The following is a 23,584-nucleotide window of genomic DNA, read 5'->3' as shown; positions in this document are numbered from 1 at the left end:
ATCATAATTAAAACACATAGTAACGGGTTCTTACGGCGTTTATATCAGGGAAATATGAGACTCCTGATATTTCGACACTGTTGCAAGTGCCATGATCACGGGATGCCTGATGAGATTGGAGTGGAGTAGGTAGATCCATAATTTTCTAGATCCATATTTTAACAATCAACCTTCCCTTTCTTTTGCGACAGATAAAAAATAACAAATATAACTTTAAATAAAAGTAGGTTATGTCTGCAGAAATCAATAAAAATACAAATATATAAGAAAAACGGATTATGGGCATGCATGAGAGAAATGTGATATTTTTTACAACTGTTTGCAACACTCAAGCATTGTCTTTGGTTTCTTGTGGTACCATAAAAAAGATAGTCGAAAATAGCTTCGAGTATAGTTATTCTCTATTGTTTATTGCAATGCCTATAATAGATGGCGTTGTTCATATTTATCGTGTTTATTACCTATGTTCTCATTGCTCGGGTACATGACAAAGGCATAAATCAAAATAATTGTTCCTTGATGGTATATTAATGGATATGGAATATTAATGGGTGGAAGATGTGTTGTGTAACAAGGGGCATCATAATATTCCCAAAAACAAAGATAAATAAAAAAAAACATATGTCAGTTATTCATGAAATTAGAAGGTAAAACGAAGGCAACTGTGTACAAGGCCATTTATATTTTTTTTTGGAAACGTAGTGTGCAAAGTCCTTCATTATTATCAATAAATAAATCCAAACTGAGATGACAATAATTAAAAGTTACCTAGTGTCCTTTATTCTGTTTACCAATGACGTCTTCATGCATAATGGGCTAAACCTTATGCAGTATTATTCCTTATTCAACAACTTTATAATGGACTAATCACTCAAATGTCTTTATGAAAGAATGTTAGCATTTTTACTCACGCATCGAAACAGTAGGTTACAAAATCAATAAATAATAAAGTTTCATTCATTAAATATTATATATTTATAATCACAGCTATTGAACCAGAACACAAGTCTCCAAGTAAAAGTTATCTACTTTTGAAACAACATAGACGCTTATTACAGTTTGAAAGAAAAAATCTTATTTCTACCTATATTAGGAAACTTTTTTCACCGAAGAATTTAGACTATAACCTTCATATGCAGGTAGTGAAATAATTTATAATACCTATACATTTTCGAAGAGTTTACTTTGAAATATTTTGAAACTACCTACATTTACAATATTTGTTACATGTCTACTATTCCAAAGTTATTAAGTTATTATTTGCACAGTAATGTCACGAACTTAAAAACTTAAATGGTAATTAGAAATCCTGTACTGTACAAAAAAATATACTTAATTATGCTTAAATATTTTATAACTAAAAATTAAATCAACAGACAAAATCAGTTTTGAGAGATCGAATATCCACTGCGACAATGTATGACATTGTCAGCATCGTAAAAACTTATAAAAATAAAATTATGCATCAGTCTTACATTTTATTCACCAACAGGATGCTTCCTGGTAAACTGAAGGGTCCTAGTCGCGATCTAATGTCAACGGCTCTTACTGCAAAATAATATTTGTATCCAGCCATAAACTGTGTCAGAGTGCAAGCCATTGGTAGGGGCAACGCTTTCACGTCGCCAATCTTCTTCCACAGTGCCGTGCTAGGCGGTGCCGACGTCTCTTGGTACGCGTACAGTTGGTAACTGGCGATTTCTTCATAACTATCCTCTTGGTACCCTTCAATTTTCCATGAGATAACTATTCCGTTTTCGACTTTAGACAATTTCAGGTCTGGCGCCGGTGGTAATGATTTCCAATTAGGAGGTTGGTACTGTTTCATGGCATCGGGTAGCGGTGCTGGGTGCCGCGTGTTCGGGACCCTTTTTACTTGCATTGAGTTCTGCTGCATCCTTACTATTGGTGCAGCTGGACCTCTACCTCTCGGACCTGAAATATTGGAAACCACTTTTAACAAAATGTTCTAAACAATGCAGGAACACATAATTTTCAAAAGTTTGCATGAAAAGCTTACCTTGGGATGATACAGTTTTCAACATAATGGTTTGACCCGGTCTAACGGATTGTATAGTTTGGCCTTGCGGTCCGCTGATAGGTATGTATACTTTTCTAGGGCTGTTGTAGGTTGGAGTGGTCTGTCGAGGAGCAAGCAAGTTTGAAGGACTGACGAGTCTGACAGGTGGCGCGGGGGAACTTTTAGACACTACTTTCGCAGGTGGCTCGTCGTCGGTCAAGTCTACAGTGACCGATTGTGATTGAGTTTGCATTCGATTGTGCGTTCTTTTTTCAGGAGCCTTCGTTACGGGAGAGGGTACTTTCAACCCATTTTGTGCTGGGTTAATTTTCATAATATTGTTGGCACCTTGACTCACTGAGTTGCTAGTTTTGTTCGCTGCAGTATTCACAGCTGGTACTAATCTCGGCACAGGTATTTGTTGATTATTGGTCTGTTTCTGACCTCGCGGGGTTGAGTTTCTTTTCAAAGCATTGCTTACGGTATTCGACTGATTGTTGGCATTGGTATTATTAGCACTGGGCGGCCCAGGTACAAGTCTTCTCTGATTTTTTGCAGTCATCAGTACTTGCATACCTACAGATCTAGTAATTTTCAATGGAGCTATTGGTTGATCAGTCATCTTTCTCTGTTCTTCTTGGACCGACTTAAGTACAACCTGAAGATCTCTATTCTGTTTTGTAAGCATCATAGCTTTTTTCTTATATTCTTCAATATTTTGTGCCATGGTTTTTAACTTTGTTCTTATTTCATTGAGACTACTTCTGTCAATAATGCTTTCAACAATTTTTAGAATGCAAAACTCTTCCAAATCGTCTCGAGTCATCTCGGCTAAATTTTTTCTGTATGTTTTGAAGAAATCGTCGGGGACCAATGGTTTAGGTTTCTCCTGTTTTTCAGACACTACTTCTATTGTTTTCTCTACATGTGTAGGGTGTTCTTCTTCACTGATGACATTCTCAGATCCTGAAAAATGAAACATTATAAAATTTAGAAAAAGTAATAAAATTAGTAGTTGTTACGTAATAAATAATAATTTTTAAAAAAAGTACCGTTTTCGGTCTTCGTTTCAGTTACAGGATCCTTGCTTTCGTTGTCTATCGAGTTCTCTAAATCCACTATATTAGTATCTGTCTTCATATCATCCTCTACTCTTTCAACTGTAACTTTCACATCAGAAGATTGTTTTTCATTTTCTTTAGTAGTCGTTTCTTCATCAATTAACATTATGTCGTCATCATCATCAAGGTTTATACATTTATCATCAGAAGTAGTAACAATTGGCGTCGCGGGTTTACTTTCAGAATCTTTCTTAGGATGTTCATCTTCATCATCAGACAAAATGTCCAAAGTATTAGATAATTTGATTACTGGGGTGTTGACTTTCTCTGTAATTTGTTTTTTTGGTATATTAATATCTTTCTCCAGTTCAGTTTTAAGAATTGAATATTCACATTCTTTTATGACTTCCACATCTAAAACTTCACCTTTATTTTCCACAACTGCAGGGTTTGGTGGTTTTTGAGTGGCAATAACTTCCGAAACATCACTTTTTTTAACTTCAACCAAACTTTTTTCTTCACTTTTTATAATTGAATTGTCATTTGTGTGTTCGTTTTCTAAAGACTCCACTTTTGAATCAGTAGTATCAGTACAGGGTGATCCCAATTTAATGTCTTGGTTATCTAATTTATCCTCTACGTCATTTTTGTCGGTTACACTTTCAATATTTACATCTTTACTAGTGTCAACTTTGAAATTTTCAATTTCAGGCACATCTACAGGCACGTCATTATCAGTAGAGTTTTGTGTAATATTGTCGTCGAGTATATTATCAACAGACTCTCCATTATGTGTTGGTTTTTGAGGTTCTTCAACAATTTCACTAGTAACAATAGAATTCTCTATTTCATCAGGAATTGGACACGGGGCTTCTGTTGTAGAGAATCCGGATTCGGACGGAACAGTTTGTTTTTGTAATGGTGCATCTTCCATTGGTTGGTCCATATCCGAACTATTCTCTTTGCCGTCGTGTATATCTTCACTTAAATTAGCATTACTTTCTGAATTGACTAATTGTTCCTTCTCTGCGTCTTGTTCTAAATTTTCTATTTCTCCGTCATTACACAGATTTTCTTCATCTAATCCTTTCACTATTTCGTCAACCACAGCACTTATCGATTGTGTTACTTTATTTTCTAAGTTTCCCAGTTCCTCTGCAACAAACCCACTGGTATCACTTTCATCAATATCCATGGCTTCAAAATTTTCAACATCTGAATTTTGAGCTTTATTCGTGACTGATTGTTCTTCATGCTCAATATTATTTTTTGTCAAGACAGTATCACTTTGAGACTCTATTGGTTCCTTGCATTGTTCATCGCTAGATGCATCACCTTCAGAGGATTTTTCCTTGCGTGTATGTGTTGCAGACATTTCTTCTACTACATTTTGTTTTTGTGTAGTTTGATCTTCGCTCTTCTTCTTTGAAACATCTTTATCTACGTTTGTTTTAATTTGTATTACCTGCTCTACAATAGCACATTGTTCTTTATCTCTTGATGCATCACCTTCAGAATTTTCCTTGCATGGGCTTGTTGTAGAAATTTCATTTACCACATCTAGTTTTGGCGCTGTCTGATCTTCGCTTTTCTCAGACATAGTATCATTTTCAACATTCGCTTTTACTTCTGTTATCTTATCAATATTATCCTTTACACCATCTGTACTACTAACAATATTATCTTTACTTTTTACATTTTCTTTATCACCGTTTTCTTTGTCTCCATTGCTTTCTGTTACTCCATTTAATTCTTCGACGAGGTCTTTAAGACCGTTAGCAATTGGCCTTTCATTGAAAGTGTCTTCATCAAGCGTTGACATCTTCTCTTGTATGTTCACACTAGGGCTCTCAGTTTCCAGGATCAGTTGCATTGTTTTACATTTCCTATTGTCATATCCAATGAGACCGCAGTATCCTGAAATAGAAAGAAAAATAACATTATGATAATTGCTTTCACAACTTCTGGAAAAACAATATATATTGTAGGTACAATAGGTACATACACCACAGTATTCTAAAAATAAAACATAAAATAAAAGCAAATAAGAAACACAAAGACATAGCAGGAAATAAGAGTTTAATATAAATTATGTTGTAATTATGATTTTTATACATGGTGTCAGTGACATCGTAACCAAAACTTTGACGAATGATTCAGACCATGATTTTCAGTAGTTATTATGTGGAATTTTCCATCGTAAAAGTATGGAACTGAAAATAATTAAAATAACACTAACATTTTCATGAATTTTCCGACAGGCTATTCCATTTGATATCAACTCAGAATTATGGTTTGAATCATCCCTCTCAGGATCTGTTACGGTGTCACTAACACCAATAAGCACTTGTATGGCTACCTGTACGAACTTGTACGGGGTGTAACTGATATCATAACGAATACTGAGGGGGTGATCCAGCTCATTATTTTTAGTTAATATCAAGTGGAATTTTCCATCACAAAAGTTTCGCAATTCTAATTGAGAATAATTAAAAAAAAACCCAGGAAAATTGCAACGCAAAATTCCACTTAATATTAACTCTGAATCATCCCCCTCAGTATTCGTTACGATGTCACTAACACCCTGCATGTACAAAGTATACCCACAAAATCATAATTACAAAATAATTTAAATATTAAGTTCCTATTTCCTGAGATCCTAAATGTAATAGTTGGCGAGCCAATTGGCATTAATCTGGCACAAATCTTGGAAACTACGAGATATCAATTAATTACGATCGATATTTGAATTTTTGAATAATAAAAAGAATCAGTAGACTACCCACCGGATCACCGGACATTATAAAAAGATTTACCAATACTGTAACGGAGACAGTTATGTTCGGATTGAAGTTTTTTCAGCGACTTCAATAGTTTCAGCCTACCCCAAAACAAGATAAGCGCGAGCTTGTGTTGGTAATTGACTGATATAATTTAATTCAACCACTGACTTGGTTTGTTTATTCATGTTACCAGTGTGGGATCGAGTCCTTATTTATTACTGTGACCTAGGCCTTATTAAACAGGCGCCGCGCCATTCGAATAGTAGGACCAGAGACGTTGGTGGGTTGAGGTTGGATTGAACAATGCAATTGACAACATAAGCGTTACCTACTTGTTACTTAATAATAATTTCGGCTTCGAAAAATATTTAATTTAACATTTTCGATTTTTTTTGAGTTTAAATTCACTTTTTTATAATTCTTTGGAGCCATAGTCCACAGACAAGTTAAATTTTTTCCTGGCTTAACCGGCGGGAAATGCAGCAATATGCTTGCTTTATGTATGGACATGTACGTCAAATGGTTAAAAATGATACACACAAATACACAACGCAACTAAAAAATGACGAATTTAATTAAACGATGTAATAAATTCGCTTAACTTACTGTTATTATACGAATAACTAGAATTAGGTATTTTATTGGCATATATGTAATAAATAGCAATTTTGGGTCCGTTCACCTTTTTGAAAACCCTGACTTCTATCAAGGTGACAATTTTGTCAGATTTGAAATAAAGAATATCATTTTAAAAATCAAATGATAACAAACACAAGGCAAAGACAAATAATGTCAATTATAATAGATACACATCAGCGCCATCTAGGTGAGCTCGATTGAACTTCTATGTAGTGCGACAACCTCAACTCGGTAGTAGGTATAATAAAGACGAATGGACTCTCCAAATTTTCCAATAGAACTGATAAAGATGCCGAACATACCGATAGAATATTATAATATTAAGTAATATTAAGAATGAGAGACGTTAGGTGTACGGAAAGAAAATATTAAATTAAACATCAAAGTAAACATACGTAGAAGGTCACGATTTAGAGACCAATCGAGAACATTCTAGAAAAATAATCATCCGCGCAATATTGTTTGTAAGTGTAAAGTGACCTATGTAAAGTGAACCTTTATTTGATCGAGAACAAAATACACAGGCATACAAAATGATAGCGAATTAGGGATCGCAAAAGGATGAATAGGTACTTTAGGTGAACACTGAACCTTTGGGTATTTTATTTATGACCCCAACTGACATTTAACAACAGTAAGGTAAGGAAAGTTCAAACACTTACATAAATGCAAGTCTTCTGCCTTGGGTATGTCAGAAGAATGTGAAATTGGGAAAAAATACTCATGACAATAACAACAAAAGAAACGATCCTACTAATTTATGCGCTGTCTAGCGATGTATACCTAAATTGAGCAAATGCACATACAAGGACAACCACATTACCAATGTGGACGTCTTGACGTGTGTTACATCGTGATAAACAAAACAAATAGGCCAGCAATTAAGAAAACTAATTAATCTCGTACAGAGAAGACGAAGTGATGTGCACTTCAAAAAAATCCGGACATCTCTTCAGAATAACCATTTTTGAAGCCATTGGGACCATTTGGTGAAGCAAAGAAGAATACAATGCATTGCGTAGAATTAGCATCAATATTAACGGTAATCAAAATACGACGAAATTGTTAGCATGAAACAGTATTTCCAAGATGGCGGCTTCGGTCTGTTGCGCGGAATACCGGAATAAATTCCCCACTCTGGTCGTGAGCTGCACGTTGTCTGCAAGGTGCCGATACAAGCTAGCTATCGCGGCGCCCGGAAGCGAGCGCGCACTAGAGAGAAAGAGACAAGCGCTGTTTGTGATTGCGCTACATAATAAAATGGATGAGGTAAAGTTGGTTCATGCCAAGAGGCTATCGAACGGGGCGAGGAAACAAGAGTTACAGAGTGTGATGTCCTGGTGATTGTATTGACAGAAGTAGGTCAAGATGATGCAAACGACGCAATAATACAAAAAAGTACTAGGAAATCGACAGAACCAACATGATTACACTATTAGGAATCTGAAGGACTGCTTTAAATTAAAAAAAAAAACTATCATTTGGTTGAATGCATTATTTTAGTTAAAGTGCTTTCGTAAGGACAGGGCCGCATTACGACTAGCAAGCACCGCAGTCAGTTTTGTTTGTGTGTTTGCATAAGTATATTCGTTTTCAGGGTTCAACCGATAAACAGCAGGTTTAAAAACGCCACATTCTAAAAAAACAATAGTGCTATTTGACATTTGATTGGCATGTATGATAATGAAATGCTGCACTAATTCCTACGTACGCAAATGTCAAATAGCAGAATTGTTTTCTCAGAGTAGCGGACTACTAATACCGATCGTAGCGATCAATCGTAAGTACCTAGATATATCATTTTTTTTATTTAGATTTTTGGTCAAGTGCGAAATTAGATTATGTGTTTTGTGGGCGAGTTAAAATTGAGACTTGAGTACGAAAAATCTAACGAAATGGATAAAATTTATTATAATGAGTAAAAAGTACCAATACGATATACCTACCCACCTACATAATGATAATCGGAAAATGACATTTGGAAGAACCCCACTTTTTTAATTCGGATCATGATCTAAATATATCTGGAATATTTTACGTCTTTTGAACCTAAATAATATTCTGTCGCAAAAAAATGCGCCTGTTGTAAGTTGAATACGGCACCCGGTTCTGGTTTTCGAGATTTACCTCTTAAGTTTAAAAAAAACTGTTGATTTATGACAACACGATTAAAAAGAACCCGATTTGTCTATAAACCTAATTAGATACATACCACGTACGAAATAAAACACTAAACGGTTAATAAAAAAAAGTAAAATGTAGGTGTTAATGCATAAACGGTAATTATACCTACTTATATTAATACCCAATTGAACGGAATAATAAGTATATAAAAACCAACAAAAAAAAACACTGTCAAAAATATTATCACGTGAAACTAAAATACCTAATACAAATTTAAAAACAGTAAAACAAAGAATAACAAGTATAAAAACAGAATCCTACTGAACACGTCAACGCTATGTGAATACATAAATAACTACAACTACACATGAGTAGGTTACCTACCTACGATGACGTCAGGCAAGAGATCACAGAAGAAGAACGATAAAGAAGATTTGATATTGCGCGAAACGAGTGCTCAGTAACGCGGTTATATCGGCACTGACATCCAGCAGTAAAAGAGAGAAGAAAATGGCGGCCGCAAATATGGCGGACTTAGAAACTCGTACATAACACAGAGTAGCGCAAAGCGAGAGACCAACGCGCTCGGTGTCGGCGAAGCGCGATAAGCGGCGAGAGAAGGGGACGGCTGACCGCGAAACGCGAGCGAAACGAGCGAACGAACGCAAGTTAACGAGCGTCGTATGTGTATTGTTATTACTCTGTGGAATTCCTACGTGCAGTAGATATCAGTACCGGGTTCATGTTGCGTAGTTTGCAACGTTCTTCTGCGTTCTACTTCTGCATTAATAATGTCTTTTCATTTTTAATTATACTTATACATTCTTTTTCAAAGTAATTTAACCTACCGATCATTTTATAAAATCATGTTAACCAATAGATGACACATCGACTATCAATAAAGTAGAAGATAGATACAGCAGAACAATATTATTCGAGATTCAGAAGTTTTTTTTGCCAGAACTGGTACGCTTAATTTTATTAAATCTAGAGTACGCTGCCAATGCCATGTTGCCGATTAGGACTCCGCCCGCAAGCGTCATTGACTAACTAAGAAGACAGGTTTTATCGGCAAATCGGTAACCTTTCGTTTTTTTGCACAACGGAACCTTAAATAGAATATAAATTGCAAAGATTTTTTAGAAAATAATTGGTATAAGATATAGGGAAATGTTAAATAATGAACAATATAGAGAATGTGCGACGTTGCCGTTCTTACTCAAACGCTTCGGCCATATCGCCGGGTCGTTTGACTCGATGCCGAGAACGACCGACGTCGCACGAATACACCCGACTGCTGATATAACGTCACCTCAAAAATAGAATCAAAAACGTTTTCCAAGCGTTTTCTATAATATTTTGGCCATCCATAGCAAATACTCCGTAACATCATTGACCTTAAGGTCTATGTGATGTGATGTGATCACTTTCAATAAACATTTTGACGTCAATAATTGACTTAAGTAATCAAAATTGGACGATCCACGAACAACAGACCAAGATTTCTCATTCTTCTATATCACCACAGGCTAAGTATACCTATAGAACATCATCTTTATTAATAATTTCCTTAACAGATGTAATTTTGAACTAATACGCTAACACTAGTAAGTATTCGACTTAATTACCTGTCTCAGAATCAGCTGCCCAGGAAGGAGCGTTGTTTCCTAATTCTAATTGCATGAAAAAGTGAGTAAACTCCACCAACAGGAGCGTAGATAATATAGATAAAAGTCCAGAAAAAAATAAAAACTAATTTTTGTGATACCTTTAGGTACAAACAAAGCAAAATTATTTACAATTTGCGCCAAGCAACCGCTTTTAGGGTTAAAATATTCTAAAAAGAGTTACAGACAGAATGATCTTTTAAATACCATGATCCTGCTCAACAAAAATAAATAAGTAATTGTGATCCCTAACACCAAGCCCTACTCGTATCGACTATCCGACGGGCCTTTGCCGATGTTCCCCTGCGGCGCAATAATAACGTCCTAAGCAAAGTAACTTGCTGCTTCAATGCAGGCTTCGCGCCCAATGCCCGCACAAAACGTGCATTGTATATGGTTGATGCTTTGGGATAGTTGTCAGAAATAGAGGATAGTAACAGTAAAGACTAGAGAAGATAAACGTTCTCAAAATTAACAAGATACCCGATTCTATTATTTCTAAGTAAGTACATTACAAAAGCCAAAAACCACATTTTTTATTTCACAAAATAATGCTGCGATAACAATAGTACAGAGAATCTACGCATGGAGTGATAGAATATAGCATGTAAGAAATATTTCGTAGCACGTCGCATCTAGATTATATTTTGTGATAATAACAAAATTAGATGAACGTTGACATCATAATATAATAATTATAATGTCATGTCTTGAGGAACGCCAGTGTAACAAAATCGGCCAAAAGAGACAGAACGATAACGCGTGTATTGCGTACTCGGTATAACGGAACGTGACAACACTAGTTCCGTGAGTGGTTTGAACCTTTGGCTTTGTTTATAGGTATATCAAAATGGCGGATATCAATATCATTATTTTACGAAAAAAGTGATATTTTAAGTAATGTAGCGCATCATTTTAAAAATGCATTATTGAATGATAATTTTAATAGCAACTTAAAAATTGTGGTTATGATCTCGATTTATTTTGTTCTAGCTGACTTCGTCATGTCATGGTATGATGATTTCATTATAATTGAAAAGTTGATAATGAAAAATATTTTGACGAAGCACTGGAAGAACGAAAATCGAAACGTGAACATAACGCATAAGTCATAAATAAATAAATTATGCTTAAACTTGGCAACATGACTAATCTCACAAATCTTTGTTCAGAGACAAAGTATAAGGTGACCAATTTAGGTACAAACAAAAACAAATCTGAACCATAGTAGGTATTATAGCTTAGCTTGGTACAGCTTGTTTTTAGCTCGACATGATACAGCGTGTTACTGCTGTAGCTATGTGATTCAGTCTAGCAGCAGTACTTTTCTGCCATTTTCGAGGCGAAGCGATGTTGCCGCTCCGCGCGGGTTCAGTAGGTAGGTGTATTGTAGAAGCAATAGGTATGTAGGTTGCGATAATAAGTAAAACGTCAGCGTTTTGTGCTGTTTATTATCATACAAATATTGCGATAATACTCCGTCTTCTTCTGTGCGAGAAGCGTTGCTTCTAGAACAATGATACGGATACAGGAAGTAATATTATTTCAGTACTGCCATAGAATAAGGAATATTACTACGACATTTAATCCGTATTACAGTGTAGTAAGGTTTATTTCGGCGGAAAACAGCAAGACTGATTAGGCTCAAGATATTATAGATTTTTTTTTTACGATATGAGAAGGTAGGTAAGTTGCTACGAAAAAATTGTATGGGGAGTTTGAAAGTCTAGATTTTACTGGTTATTTTATTTTCAAAATTTACGTAGGTAAAGTTACGTAAGTAGGTTCTGGTGATCATGACAAGATGAATTAAACTTTTCATGGGGAACCTATAAGAGACCGATTATAATGACGACCGGTTGCCATACAACCATAAAGTTGAAGTTGAGATCGATAGGTTTTGGGACGTGTAACGCTGGTTAATCTCATCATAGTGATCATCATCATCATCACCTTTTCTAACCTAATTTTACGTTGAAGTCTCGACGCCGGAATCTCTGAAAAATAAGAGTAGTTGTTAGTTATACTCACCGATCTCTGATGTTCAAGGTTAGTACTCCAGAAGTAGACGGCAGAGCAGTAGAGCGGCGAGCGCGCGAGCGAACGTTATTGTTGATCGCACGAAAGAGGGCGGGCGAATGTCCGCGCTCAACTCTCGGTAGAAGCTACAAGTCCGTCCGCCATTTTGTTAAATGTTCGACGTCTTGCGTTCGCGAGTCAGAGAGAGAAAACAATATTGCTTCTCACCTTCCGGCTTATGAAAAATGTTTGGTCGGTCCTCACTTATTTTCCTTCTTTTTCTGCAGTGTTATGAAGATCCTGTGCAGAATTATGACATTTACAATTCCAGCCAGATGGATGTTCAGAGTTCAGCACGTCATAATAATTCCTAGGATGTTTCAGAAAAATCAAAGCACTAGTAGACTCCCAGATTTACGATTGACAAATTGACATTTAATTTTTTTTTTATTTTATTAGCTGCCTGTAATTTGACTACTTAATTTGTGGTACTTATTTTGATTTTTAATGCCATTTTTGACATTTATGACAGGTTCGTGGCCGTAGTTTCTACAGTTTGACTTCCGTTTACCATAATTAATTTAATAACTGAAAATAAATCATATTTATTGAGTATAATATTGTATTTTATTGTTATTTCAAATATTTCTACTTGTAACAGCAACGTCAATAGGTTTGTCCAAAATCCATCGATTATTGCAGGTAATCTACAAGGTAACTGAGTAAGGTAAGGTAGATTTACTTTTGTTGAATAACTTTCGTTGCTTGTTTTATCAATAACTTGACTCTTTAGGGTTTCGTGATACGGAAAAGCGACATTTGGCCTCATACCAAAGAAAATCAACGAATAATATTTGCTATAATTATGTAACTTATCTACTTATCGTAGCTATTCATCGACTAATGCACTTCACAAAGCTCAAATACAAACTTTGAATACTTGGACTATTTTTGGTGGCGACATCTAGGTGTTCAATATAAATTATTAGAAAAAGCAACTGTCAAATAAATGGAACTTTATTATTATAAGAGATGGCGTAGTTTAAGTTTCGTTTACTTTAGTATAGATGGCATTACATAAACATCAGACAAATACATAAACATCTGTTAAATGCAACACGGGTCTCCCGAGGCAAAATATGATTTTAGCGCGAATAGCTTTTTAGGATATCAACATATTTTTTGTATGTATTAATAACTTATTTTTAAATTAAATAGTTCTAGTATTCATTTCTTCGGGTAACGGAACAACTTTTTCAAATGTCAATGTCAGCTGGTTGTCAATGTAAGAAAGAAAGAAAAATATGAGTGAAGTGATTAGAAGTGGGGAAAACCGTTATTTTGTTATCACTGTGACTGTCGTTCCAGTTCTAAGAAAATCACAGTGAAAAATCACCGTGATTTTGTCACGTCGATCACTCAGGTCACAAAAATAGGAAATGGAATTCGTTTTTCATTCTTGTGATCCAAAATAACCTTCACACTTTCACAGGCTTAGGACTGTCGCATTTTTAACATTAATATTGTATTGTTTATAAATTTTCAACACAATTCCTCGTAATTGGTTTATAATAATATCGATTTTAGTGCTATTATGTGTCCCATTACGTGGGAAAATTATATCAGATTAATGCGGCGTGTTTATTATTTTGAATCATTATTTACATTGATTTTATATGTACAGATTAATTTATATATTTACATATTTATGTACATCATATTATTTTCATTTTTGCTTCTTTCCTGGGTATGATTACTGTGACATGTAGTTAAAATTTAAAAACAGCAACTGTTGCACTTTTCGTACGCCAAGTCTGGTACGTCGTTCGTTTAGAATATTGCCAGCTTTGGAAAAAAGCCTCTCACAGGGTACAGAAGTCGCTAAGAAGTTGAGCTTTTTTCTCGCTAAAACAGCGAGATGTGGATAACTGTGCTGGAAAGTATGCCACCACTGTAGCGGGTCTTCTACTCTTCCCAATGGTGGTAAATCCAAGTACCTCTGTACTTCTAGGATAGCTTGCGAATGGGGAGTTCCTTCGGGACGCGCTGCTTGGATTATAATATCGTATTCGCCCCAAATATCAAATCTAGGCTTTTTTGCTGCAGGTTCTGCAAGTTCAGGCTCTTCCACGCGTTCTGGCTGCCGAGTTGCTTCTGTTCTTCTTATTAAACCCGTAACCAGTTCTGTCACAGATTTTTTGGCTTCAGCCGCATATATTTGGCTCTGAAACACGTGAAGCTTAAAACGCGGGTCGAGCATAGTAGTAATTCCGATGGTCTTACTACATTCCAAATTTGCAAACCGTCTTCCTGTTTCTGCCCTGAGAGACGATATTGTTCTTTTTGTAACTTCGTGGAGAGTATCGACGAAGTCTTCCACGAGTGGGTCTTCTGTTATCTGCAGCATTTGGTTGAGTGCTGACATTAGACCCCTTGTTAAAATAAGTATCTGGCTACCAGACACATATCTCTCGCCACTCATAGTCTCTGTAAGCTGATGGAATGGCTTCAACACTGTACACAATTCCCGACATATCCGCCACTCATCCGGTGTCAAGGACTCCCACCTCTCATCCATTAAGGCCATTGTTGCTTTGATGGCATCTTCAAGCTCGACAAAGCGCTCCAACATTTTTAATGTCGAGTTCCATCTTGTTGCCACATCTTGGAGAACTTTTTTAGGTGCAGAAATACCGTTTTGTTTTTGATAACTGACTAACTTTTCGGTAGCTTTCACGCTTTTCTTATAGTGTGAAACAATGTTTTTTACTTTATTTATAAGACGCCGTACTTCTTCGTCTGCAGTATCCTCCACTGTACAATTCTTCACTATTAAATTAAGCGTGTGGGCGTAGCAACCAAAATGCTTCCATCCCATTTTCTCAACAGCACTTCTCATGTTGCTGGCATTGTCAGTTACAACTATTAACACTTTGTCTTTAAGTTTCCAATTTTCGACAATGCGGAGTACGTGTTCTTTAATATTTTCGGCCGTATGCGAACCCGGCAAAATTGTGCAGTCCAACAGCACTGACTTAATTTGAAAGCTTGGATCTATGTAGTGTGCTGTTAGTCCCAAGTAAGCGTCATTTACGCTGGATGTCCAAATATCAGTCGTCAGACATATGCTTTCTGCGTCAGTTTCCAGTTTGATCTTCATTTTTGTCATGCACGTTTCATATAGTGCAGGCAAATAATTATTCGAGAGGACTTTCCTATTTGGCAACTGATAAGAGGGGTTCAGGCCTTCCACAAACGCCTTGAAACCTCGATCTTCAACTATGGAAAATGGTTGATAATCGTAAATGAACAACTGCATCAGCAGGTTGTCCAGTTTCTTTTTTTCGTTAGGGGTTATTTTCTTTTTTATATATCGAGCCATAGTTTGGTTCAACAAAACTCTTGCCGATGATTGTTGTTCTTGCCCAGTGTGAGATTGAAGAGGTGTCAGGGGTTCAAGACGCGGTTGGGACGATGCAGAAGGCTCTGGTTGTGGTTGGGACGTTGTAGAGGGCTCAGGTTGGGGTTGGGACGATGTAGGTGGTTCTGGATGCGACTGAGTTATTTTCGTGGACACGAACTGTATTGTCGGATGTTTTCTCTCCAAATGTTTTTTTAAATTCGTTGTTGATGATTTGTAACTAAGTTTTGTTTGACAAATTTTACAATTTGCCATTTTATTTCCACCCAAGTCTTCAAAACAGTTCCACAAATTACTTGATTTAATTTTTCGTGAATCCGCCATTTTTAACAGTTTATGATAATATTTAAAACTAACCCTACAAAAACCTACGCTAATTATATGTACACTTAATTACTTTTATACACCAAACTATCTATAAACAATGAAAAATATATTTACACACTTTAATTTTACTTAATCAAATAAACAAACGAAAATAAATCTTGGAAAACGCAAAAATTACTCCCACAATTACTTCCGAATTGAATGCACCTGTCACAGTGATTCGTTTTTTCATTTTCGCGCCAAATTTCAGGACACGGAAAACATAGACCTTTAAATATGTAGATATGATCAGTGTTATGCAAGTAGACAAAACACTTTCAGAGTACAGTAGCATAAATAAAACAGTGTTAGCCAAAACAAGTAAACAAGTAACAGGTTTAAATCAAACTTTATTAAATTATAGGTATTAAAAAAAAGTTTTATAATAATACAATCAATACTTACATAATAAACAAAATATAACAAGTACTTTATAATTATTACTTCTTACATACATAAACTCACGTCTATTCTAATCTTCATCACTATAAAATATCTAATTTATCGTATTTTATTTTCATATCTTAGCTGAAATTATTTTATTCATCTGTTCCATTCTAACAATTATTAACTCAATCAACTCTACGTAGAGAAAAAGCGCCAATAAAAAATGACCAGCGGTCGTGGCGCTAGTTTCGCAGTTTCCGCATAGATTTACTATATTTTGTCATATATTTCATTTAGTTCCATTTAAACTCGCGGTTCACGGAGCCGCGGCCGTTGCATGCGTGAATGAACGAAACTAGCTGTCTTTCTCTCTCGCACTAGCCGAAGGGGCACCGGAGAAGTACGAACGAATGTTATTTCGCTTGGATTCGCGTCAGTAGTGAAATGAGTGACTGAGAACAAAACATGTACCGGAACTATGGAACTGAGAAGGAACGACATACGTTACTCGGAACGTTGTTACTTCGCCAGCAGTCACAGTGATAACTTTAGATATCAGATCACGGTGATTTTTTCACCGTGACGTTATTTATCACCCACCTCTAGAAGTGATGATAAATATAAACATTGCAAGTTTTTAGATTGTTTGCATAATTTTCTTAAGATTTGTGTATTATAAAGTATAAATGATATGTAAATTTTATTTTTTACACTTTAAACAAATCCATATTCAGACATGTTGCTAAATACAGCGCTGAACTTTATTAAATTTAAGGTTAGTTTATTGCATGTGTTTTGTAACTTGCAAAACAATTTTGTCCGTTGGAATTTAGTTGTTTACCAAATTTATTTACAGGCAAATGTTTGTCGAAACTGTCGAGCGGCCGTCCTACAACGATGCTCCTTCAGTCAAGATCTGGAGACAAAATATACTGATACACAGAAGAAGAAAATTTTGCAGGTTATTAATGATTCTGATGCAGTTACGTTAGCTGGGTTAGTATTACATTTTAAGGCAAGGTGACCATGTTCAGCTGCTAAGTTTAAAACATACTAGTTATATCCTCTTTGGTTAAATGTTGGTATGTTTTTTTAAAAGATATTTCTGATCATAGATAAACTTATTTTCTTGCTTACTATTACAGGTATGAAGTATCAAAAGGCAGATTAAAAAAGTTTACCCAATGGAAAAGTAGCAATGGAGAAATTAAAAGTGTGTCTGATGTTGAAATGATAGAGGGGTTTTCTGAGAAGACTGCTACTAAACTGTTTGACAGTATACTAGAGGGTCCGGCCAAGAAAACTGATAAACGGTCTAGTAAAATAAAGGGACAGGTTCTACATCCACACTTGAGTGAGAGTTTGAGAAAGGTAAGAAATTAATTAAATAAACTAACTTATTAAATTATGATTTGTCCCAAAATTTTAAGTGAATGTGCACCATAATACTAAGTGGTCTCGTTGGTTCATCTATACATTTGGCCTTTTATCTCTATTGCATAAAACCTATATGTCTATGGCGATTAAAAATCTTTAATTTTTGTCCAGCCATTTACTTTTAGCAGCTGTACTAACAATTGTGACTGTGCTTGTGTAGTTGTTAATTTTAAAAACTTCATTGCAGAACTGCAAAACTGTGTTGTCAGTATACATAACAGTAAATTCAGTGTGTTGGACACTATTTAACCGGAGTAACTATGAGGTGGTGAGCTGGCAATATCATCCCATTGACCATCCTGAAGGCAAGAAGTTTCAGATCACGGAAATTTTGGATATTGTAAGTTATTATTAACAAAAAATCTCTATCTTTTTTCGTTAGGTGTTACTTCTCCATAATAAAGTATCTACATGCATAAACGCCAGTAGTACCTAATGGGGTGGACACAGGCTGTGTCACACAGCCACACATAATTAAAGACAACTTGCAGCCTCTGTTGACACAATATACTATTTAACATCATGATTAGAATAGCAACAGAACAGAGATATCCTAGTCCGAAAGAGAGATTACGTATCTTTCGTCTCTTTTGCATTAAAAGTATACAGTTTAGTGTGAAAGAGATGAGAGATATGTTTCTCTAAACATGCTATGTTAAGTAGGGTATAACTACATACACAGCTTCAACTAACACAGTTGGCTCGACCATTATAGATGGCAATACGGCTCACGACCTATCACGTTGGTCTAACAGAAAGCTTGTTGAGGTGTGAGTACTTGGTTCATCTTGCAAAGGATACATGATGGACAAAGGATATAGTTTTGAGCTTATATTATGTTTTCTGTACAGGCTTGGAAAGTAACGCAATGTTTGCCAGTAGCAGACATATATGTGATGAAAGCAGAAGCTACAACTCTTCGGGCGGCTGGCAGCGACCCTAACAACCCTAAGGTTATTGCCGTCAATTTGCAGAAAGCTCAGATGATTGCCATGATTGTCGCGCTTATCAATGCAAGGAGTCACAATAAAAGGTAGGATAATCTCTCTCTCTCTCTCTCTCTTTCTCCTTGGCATTCATTATTCCCATCCGATGGTAAGAGTAAAAGCTACCTTTTACTATAATAAAAAATAAAATGTATTTTTTAGATTGGTTACTCAATTTAGAGCTTCTCTCTTTTTCAGAATAGACTTTAACACATGTAGTTCATTTGACGCATGTAAGAACAGAATAACATAACAAAAGCTCACGACTATATTTCAATTGGGGTAGTCAGAGTTACCGCCATAAGTACCCACACCTTACCAACCTTTATGTTAGACCAATGTGATCGGTGGTGAGCCATATCGCAGTCTATACTGGTCACGCCAACAGAATGTTATAAATCCTTTCCAGAGTGGTTTAAATATTGAACAGCATTTTCAATTTTTTTTTTGTTTCATTTCAGCATTACTCATGACGAAACTTACCAAGCAGAGGAGAATTTAAACCAAAGAGTATATTTTTTGAGACCTACACTTCCTTTTAGGTAAATATTAAACCAAACAAAATTAATACACTTCACATGTACCTACCTACATAATTATTCAAAATTCTAACTGAAATTGTCGTCCTGCCAGTATGTTTTCTATAGCTGTGTTTTGTAATAAACCAATAGCGCCATCTAACGTTTGATATCTGTACTAATATACGATCTAGTAGCTTTCATGTTTTTGTATTCATTTAGTCATTTCATGTGCCCGTAGATGTCGCTACTTAAAGGTAAAGCTCCCGCCATTGTGTTAATTTCGTGACGATTTTGTTTTTGAACATACATAAATTGCTTATTAGGTTATGCAGTCACAAATAGTAAAATTCCAGCTACTTTTGTTTTATTTCGATACTTACATCATTTCACAGACGTCTTCGACTGTCGAAGTTCGGCATACCCAAAGGGGTTAAAAAGACTTCATGAAAGATATTCATCTAAAAAAGCAATATTGGTATTTGACATTTGTTTGCATTGCGCATTTACTTTTATGTGCGCACATGTCAAATTGCAATATTGCAATATTTTTACATGATTTAAATCCATGTGGCCTTTTTAGCCCCCCAGTAGCACGAAGCACTCTTGTAACAGTCTCCAAGAATTATTTGTTTCTTCATTTTCAGATTATACGGTACTCTAGTCGGAAATGAGAAAGTGTCGACAGACCAAACTGTTGAAATGCTTTTACAAAACGCCAATAACGAGTCCTCTAGTAAATCTCATTTACTTGTACCTGATAAACTTCAGATCATGTTCAGGAACCAAAAGGACTTACAGAAGGACATGCTTGGACACTCTCTGTTACTTGGTTTAACTTTCATGGACATTTGCATTTACAAAAACCAAGAGAGTATAGACAAACTGGTCAAAAGAACTCGAGAATGAGGTATGTGTTGTGTTTATTGATTGTTTGTTATTTGAAAAATAAATGACGTTGAATATTATCTTTGAATTTTGTTTTCAAAATTAAGTTGACTTTAGAGAGAGACTATAGAACACTTTAAGCAGTCTGTTGTTAATGGTACTCGTCATCACTAATTTAAGAGCCAGGCTCTTGTCGGTGTAGCATTCTCCATTCTTGTCTATCAAAGACCAATTCCTTCACCTCCTTATAAGACACGACGTTCGCCTTCTCTTTAAACTGTTCCATGTAAGCAACATTAATGCAGCATTAATGGTACTACTAGCATTGATTACTTCAAAGTTCGTTTAGTTCCCAAATTAATTTTATGTCAGTCTTTTTAATGCCGTCGATGTGAGGAAAGCTAAAAGTAATAGAAAAATAAATAAAACTGCCTTCTATTGCTTCAGTTGGACTAAAAAGTGTTTATTTGATAAAATACAACGAGCTTACTTTTTACAACATTTTACTTCTATTAAATGACAAAAAAAAAACAAACAAAACCCTTAATACAATAATAATATACATAAATACGATGGTATCAACTTCAAACGTATCATACGTAACTAACATAAATGCAAATCTAGGCAAGATCATTACAATTCAATATAAATCTAAATGAAAAATAATATAATTAAAAAATAACTATTTTTAAAAATTACACCAAGAAAATCTAATTCGAAAATTCCCTATAGATCACACATACACTTTTGACCTAACCAAAGTTGAATTTTGTATTTAATACTGATATATCATTTTGGAAGAACTAGAAAATATTATTTACAATTCTTTTACCATTTTTCTTAATGCCAACGTTTAAAATTTTTCGCCTGGATATCTGTGACCATATCGCAACCAACTGCTTTTGGAAACATAATTCTATGGAAACGGAAAAGTTAAATATTTCAGCTGTTGTGTGTAAAAAGTTCGATCTTGTATTCTGGGATTGTCTAAAATCAATTTCATATAATCTATTTCGGTGTTTCAGTTGTATTGTAAGAAAATATACTCTATTGTAACGTGTGGACCGAGGCTGTTGAGGATTGATCATAGGCCATCACATAGATACACTTATTCCTATTTGCTTATTAAATATTTGAAGAAAGTATGAAATAAGGGACCCAGTATTATACCCTGAGGCAGCTGCGATGATTCTATGAATTCTATTGGACATGTGTGTTATTGAAATGTGCATTAATTACGAGTTCTACGTTGTTGTCTAGTATTTTAATAAAGTACTTCGAATAATATTAATCAGGATCAAATCTGGTAGATTTTTTTTCAGTTAAAGTAGTCGAAAGCTTCATCCAAATCAATGGTATCTGACAATATAAATCATAATGATTTCAGACATTTTCAAGTGACATACGAAATCATACAAGTAAATAACAACTATAGGTATTATGGAAGACAAATTAATCACAAGTATGTAATACTTAACAGCTTATGACGAATATGGCAACATTATTAACTAAAAGTGGTTCGGTTAAATCCTCAAGAGCCTCAGTTGATATCTCTGTAGAAACCTAACAACAGTGTAAATTACCAGTCTATTGTTGTATATTACAATAAATATGTACAATTAATGATATAACAGCACCCATTTCACTGAAACCAAGTGAGCTCGGGACACGCCGCCTACCACGCTTTCTATAAAAATGAAACTGTATAATATATCACCCTTTATTGTATAATCTATTGTGTATATTGTATAATCTGTATATCTATTGTACTATTGTGTATATGTAAACAATTATTGTATTGCTTTAAATAATATCTGTAGCAAAAATAAGCTGGCGAGCGACGCATCCCACGCCATTCAAGTACTGCGCTCAATAAAATCTTTAAAAAACTCAATCCAGACTACAAGATCATTATCTAATATGTTTATCTTTTATAAAAAATTCAACAACACTTATTTTATTGTGGAACTGCTTCAACAAGTCTATTGTGACAAAAAATAATTATTTTAAATTATACCTGACAGCGGTCGGCGAGTGTGGCAGTGAATACAATGTTAGGTAGGTACTACTAGTTATCAAATAAAATAGGCCATTCGTGTTGGCTACCAATTATTCGCACCTATAAGTAAACTATAAAAATATAGTATAGTTAAATATAAATTATACATTCAAACGTTCGAGTGTATTGCACGTTGACTGCACTAGCTGCAGTTGGTTTTAAAATTTCGATACATAAACTTAAAGAAATAAACGCTAATACATTCTGCCAAGTTAATATTTGTGACACGAGTCGTACAACGTCGCGAGCACTATCTAAAGCTAGGTACAGCGAATGGAAGACGTAAAAATAATTCGTAGCCAACGGTCTAAACTAAATAGTTATTCTAAGCTCCTTCCACTGATAAGGAAACGCATGGTATAAGAAGACCAGGTATGCTCAATCCTATGACAAGCCGCCATTGCTAGCCCATTGATGACGTAAGTGTTACCATTCAAGTGGTATCTCCAACATTCCAAAGACGTGAATTTTATTATTGAAAATTAAGTGAATTACTGACTAATGTATTTGATTTCTAATATTCGTCACGTATACAAAAATCATTAAAACTGTAAGTACGTTAATCTTTTTCTAAAAGTACAAAATTTCCTTGCAAAGTAAATTAAAAACTTTGGACGTGGGTAATTTATTTTTTACGATTGGCAACGCAGGGTCGGACGACGTCAGCTGGGCTAACCTTGAAAATGCTAGCTGTCAGTTTTGAGCATACCTGGTCTTCTTATACCATGAGGAAACGTACACATGGGTTATAATTTATGCGTTTAGTAGGTATAATACTTCATAACGGGGATCGAAGACAAAATACACATTAAAAAGTGGCTAAAATGGTGGAAATATTTTCGAAACCAACAAATAGGTTCAATTGTATATTAATATTTTGTGTATTGCAGTCACTAACACAGTTGGCTCGACCATTAAGTTTAGACGGTGCTATGGCTCGCCACCAATCACGTCTAACAGAAAGCTCGGTGAGGTGTGGGCACTTAGTTCATCAAATTCAAATTCAAATTCAAAAATATCTTTATTCAGTAGGTAACATAGTTACACTTTGAATCGTCAATTTTACATAACGAACGTCTCATCCGCCTAAAACTACTGCAGCTTCTCACAACCTGTATAGCCGGGGAAAAGAAGCTGCAAGAAAAACCTCGGCACAGGGCCCTAGACGTTCTTTAAAAAAATAAAAATAAACATAAAATATTGGTATAC

General features: G+C 35.2%; 3 protein-coding genes across 5 annotated transcripts; 1 reads left to right on the top strand and 2 right to left on the bottom strand.

The window, feature by feature from the left end:
* Nucleotides 1–1,418: 1,418 nt before the first annotated feature.
* On the bottom strand, nucleotides 1,419–12,877 carry LOC126372440 (activating transcription factor 7-interacting protein 1). 2 transcript variants are annotated; one of them, XM_050018196.1, is made up of 4 exons: nucleotides 12,326–12,877; nucleotides 3,073–4,998; nucleotides 2,021–2,986; nucleotides 1,419–1,935 (listed from the first exon to the last, which is right to left on the bottom strand). In XM_050018196.1, the coding sequence occupies exons 2-4, from the start codon at nucleotides 4,952–4,954 to the stop codon at nucleotides 1,472–1,474; spliced, it is 3,312 nt and encodes a 1,103-aa protein (XP_049874153.1). In that variant the 5' UTR covers nucleotides 4,955–4,998; nucleotides 12,326–12,877; the 3' UTR covers nucleotides 1,419–1,471. The 2 variants fall into 2 exon arrangements, with proteins under 2 accessions (XP_049874153.1, XP_049874154.1); XM_050018197.1 differs by lacking the exon at nucleotides 12,326–12,877 and adding an exon at nucleotides 9,012–9,131.
* Nucleotides 12,264–15,695, bottom strand: LOC126372648 (zinc finger BED domain-containing protein 4-like). Its single transcript, XM_050018497.1, has 2 exons — nucleotides 14,311–15,695; nucleotides 12,264–12,291 (listed from the first exon to the last, which is right to left on the bottom strand). Exons 1-2 carry the CDS (start codon nucleotides 15,693–15,695, stop codon nucleotides 12,264–12,266), a joined length of 1,413 nt encoding a protein of 470 aa, XP_049874454.1.
* LOC126372515 (uncharacterized) lies at nucleotides 13,687–20,396 on the top strand. 2 transcript variants are annotated; one of them, XM_050018317.1, is made up of 7 exons: nucleotides 16,527–17,262; nucleotides 17,344–17,483; nucleotides 17,633–17,858; nucleotides 18,112–18,264; nucleotides 18,776–18,957; nucleotides 19,372–19,452; nucleotides 20,076–20,396. In XM_050018317.1, exons 1-7 carry the CDS (start codon nucleotides 17,224–17,226, stop codon nucleotides 20,335–20,337), a joined length of 1,083 nt encoding a protein of 360 aa, XP_049874274.1. In that variant the 5' UTR covers nucleotides 16,527–17,223; the 3' UTR covers nucleotides 20,338–20,396. The 2 variants fall into 2 exon arrangements, with proteins under 2 accessions (XP_049874272.1, XP_049874274.1); XM_050018315.1 differs by having other exon boundaries at nucleotides 13,687–17,483.
* The last annotated feature ends 3,188 nt before the right edge of the window (nucleotides 20,397–23,584 follow it).

This window comes from Pectinophora gossypiella, chromosome 14 (assembly GCF_024362695.1).
Source record: "Pectinophora gossypiella chromosome 14, ilPecGoss1.1, whole genome shotgun sequence".
Classification (NCBI taxonomy): Eukaryota; Metazoa; Arthropoda; class Insecta; order Lepidoptera; family Gelechiidae; genus Pectinophora; species Pectinophora gossypiella.
The sequence above is the reverse complement of the archived record's forward strand: the minus strand, read 5'-3'. Positions and strand labels throughout refer to the sequence as shown.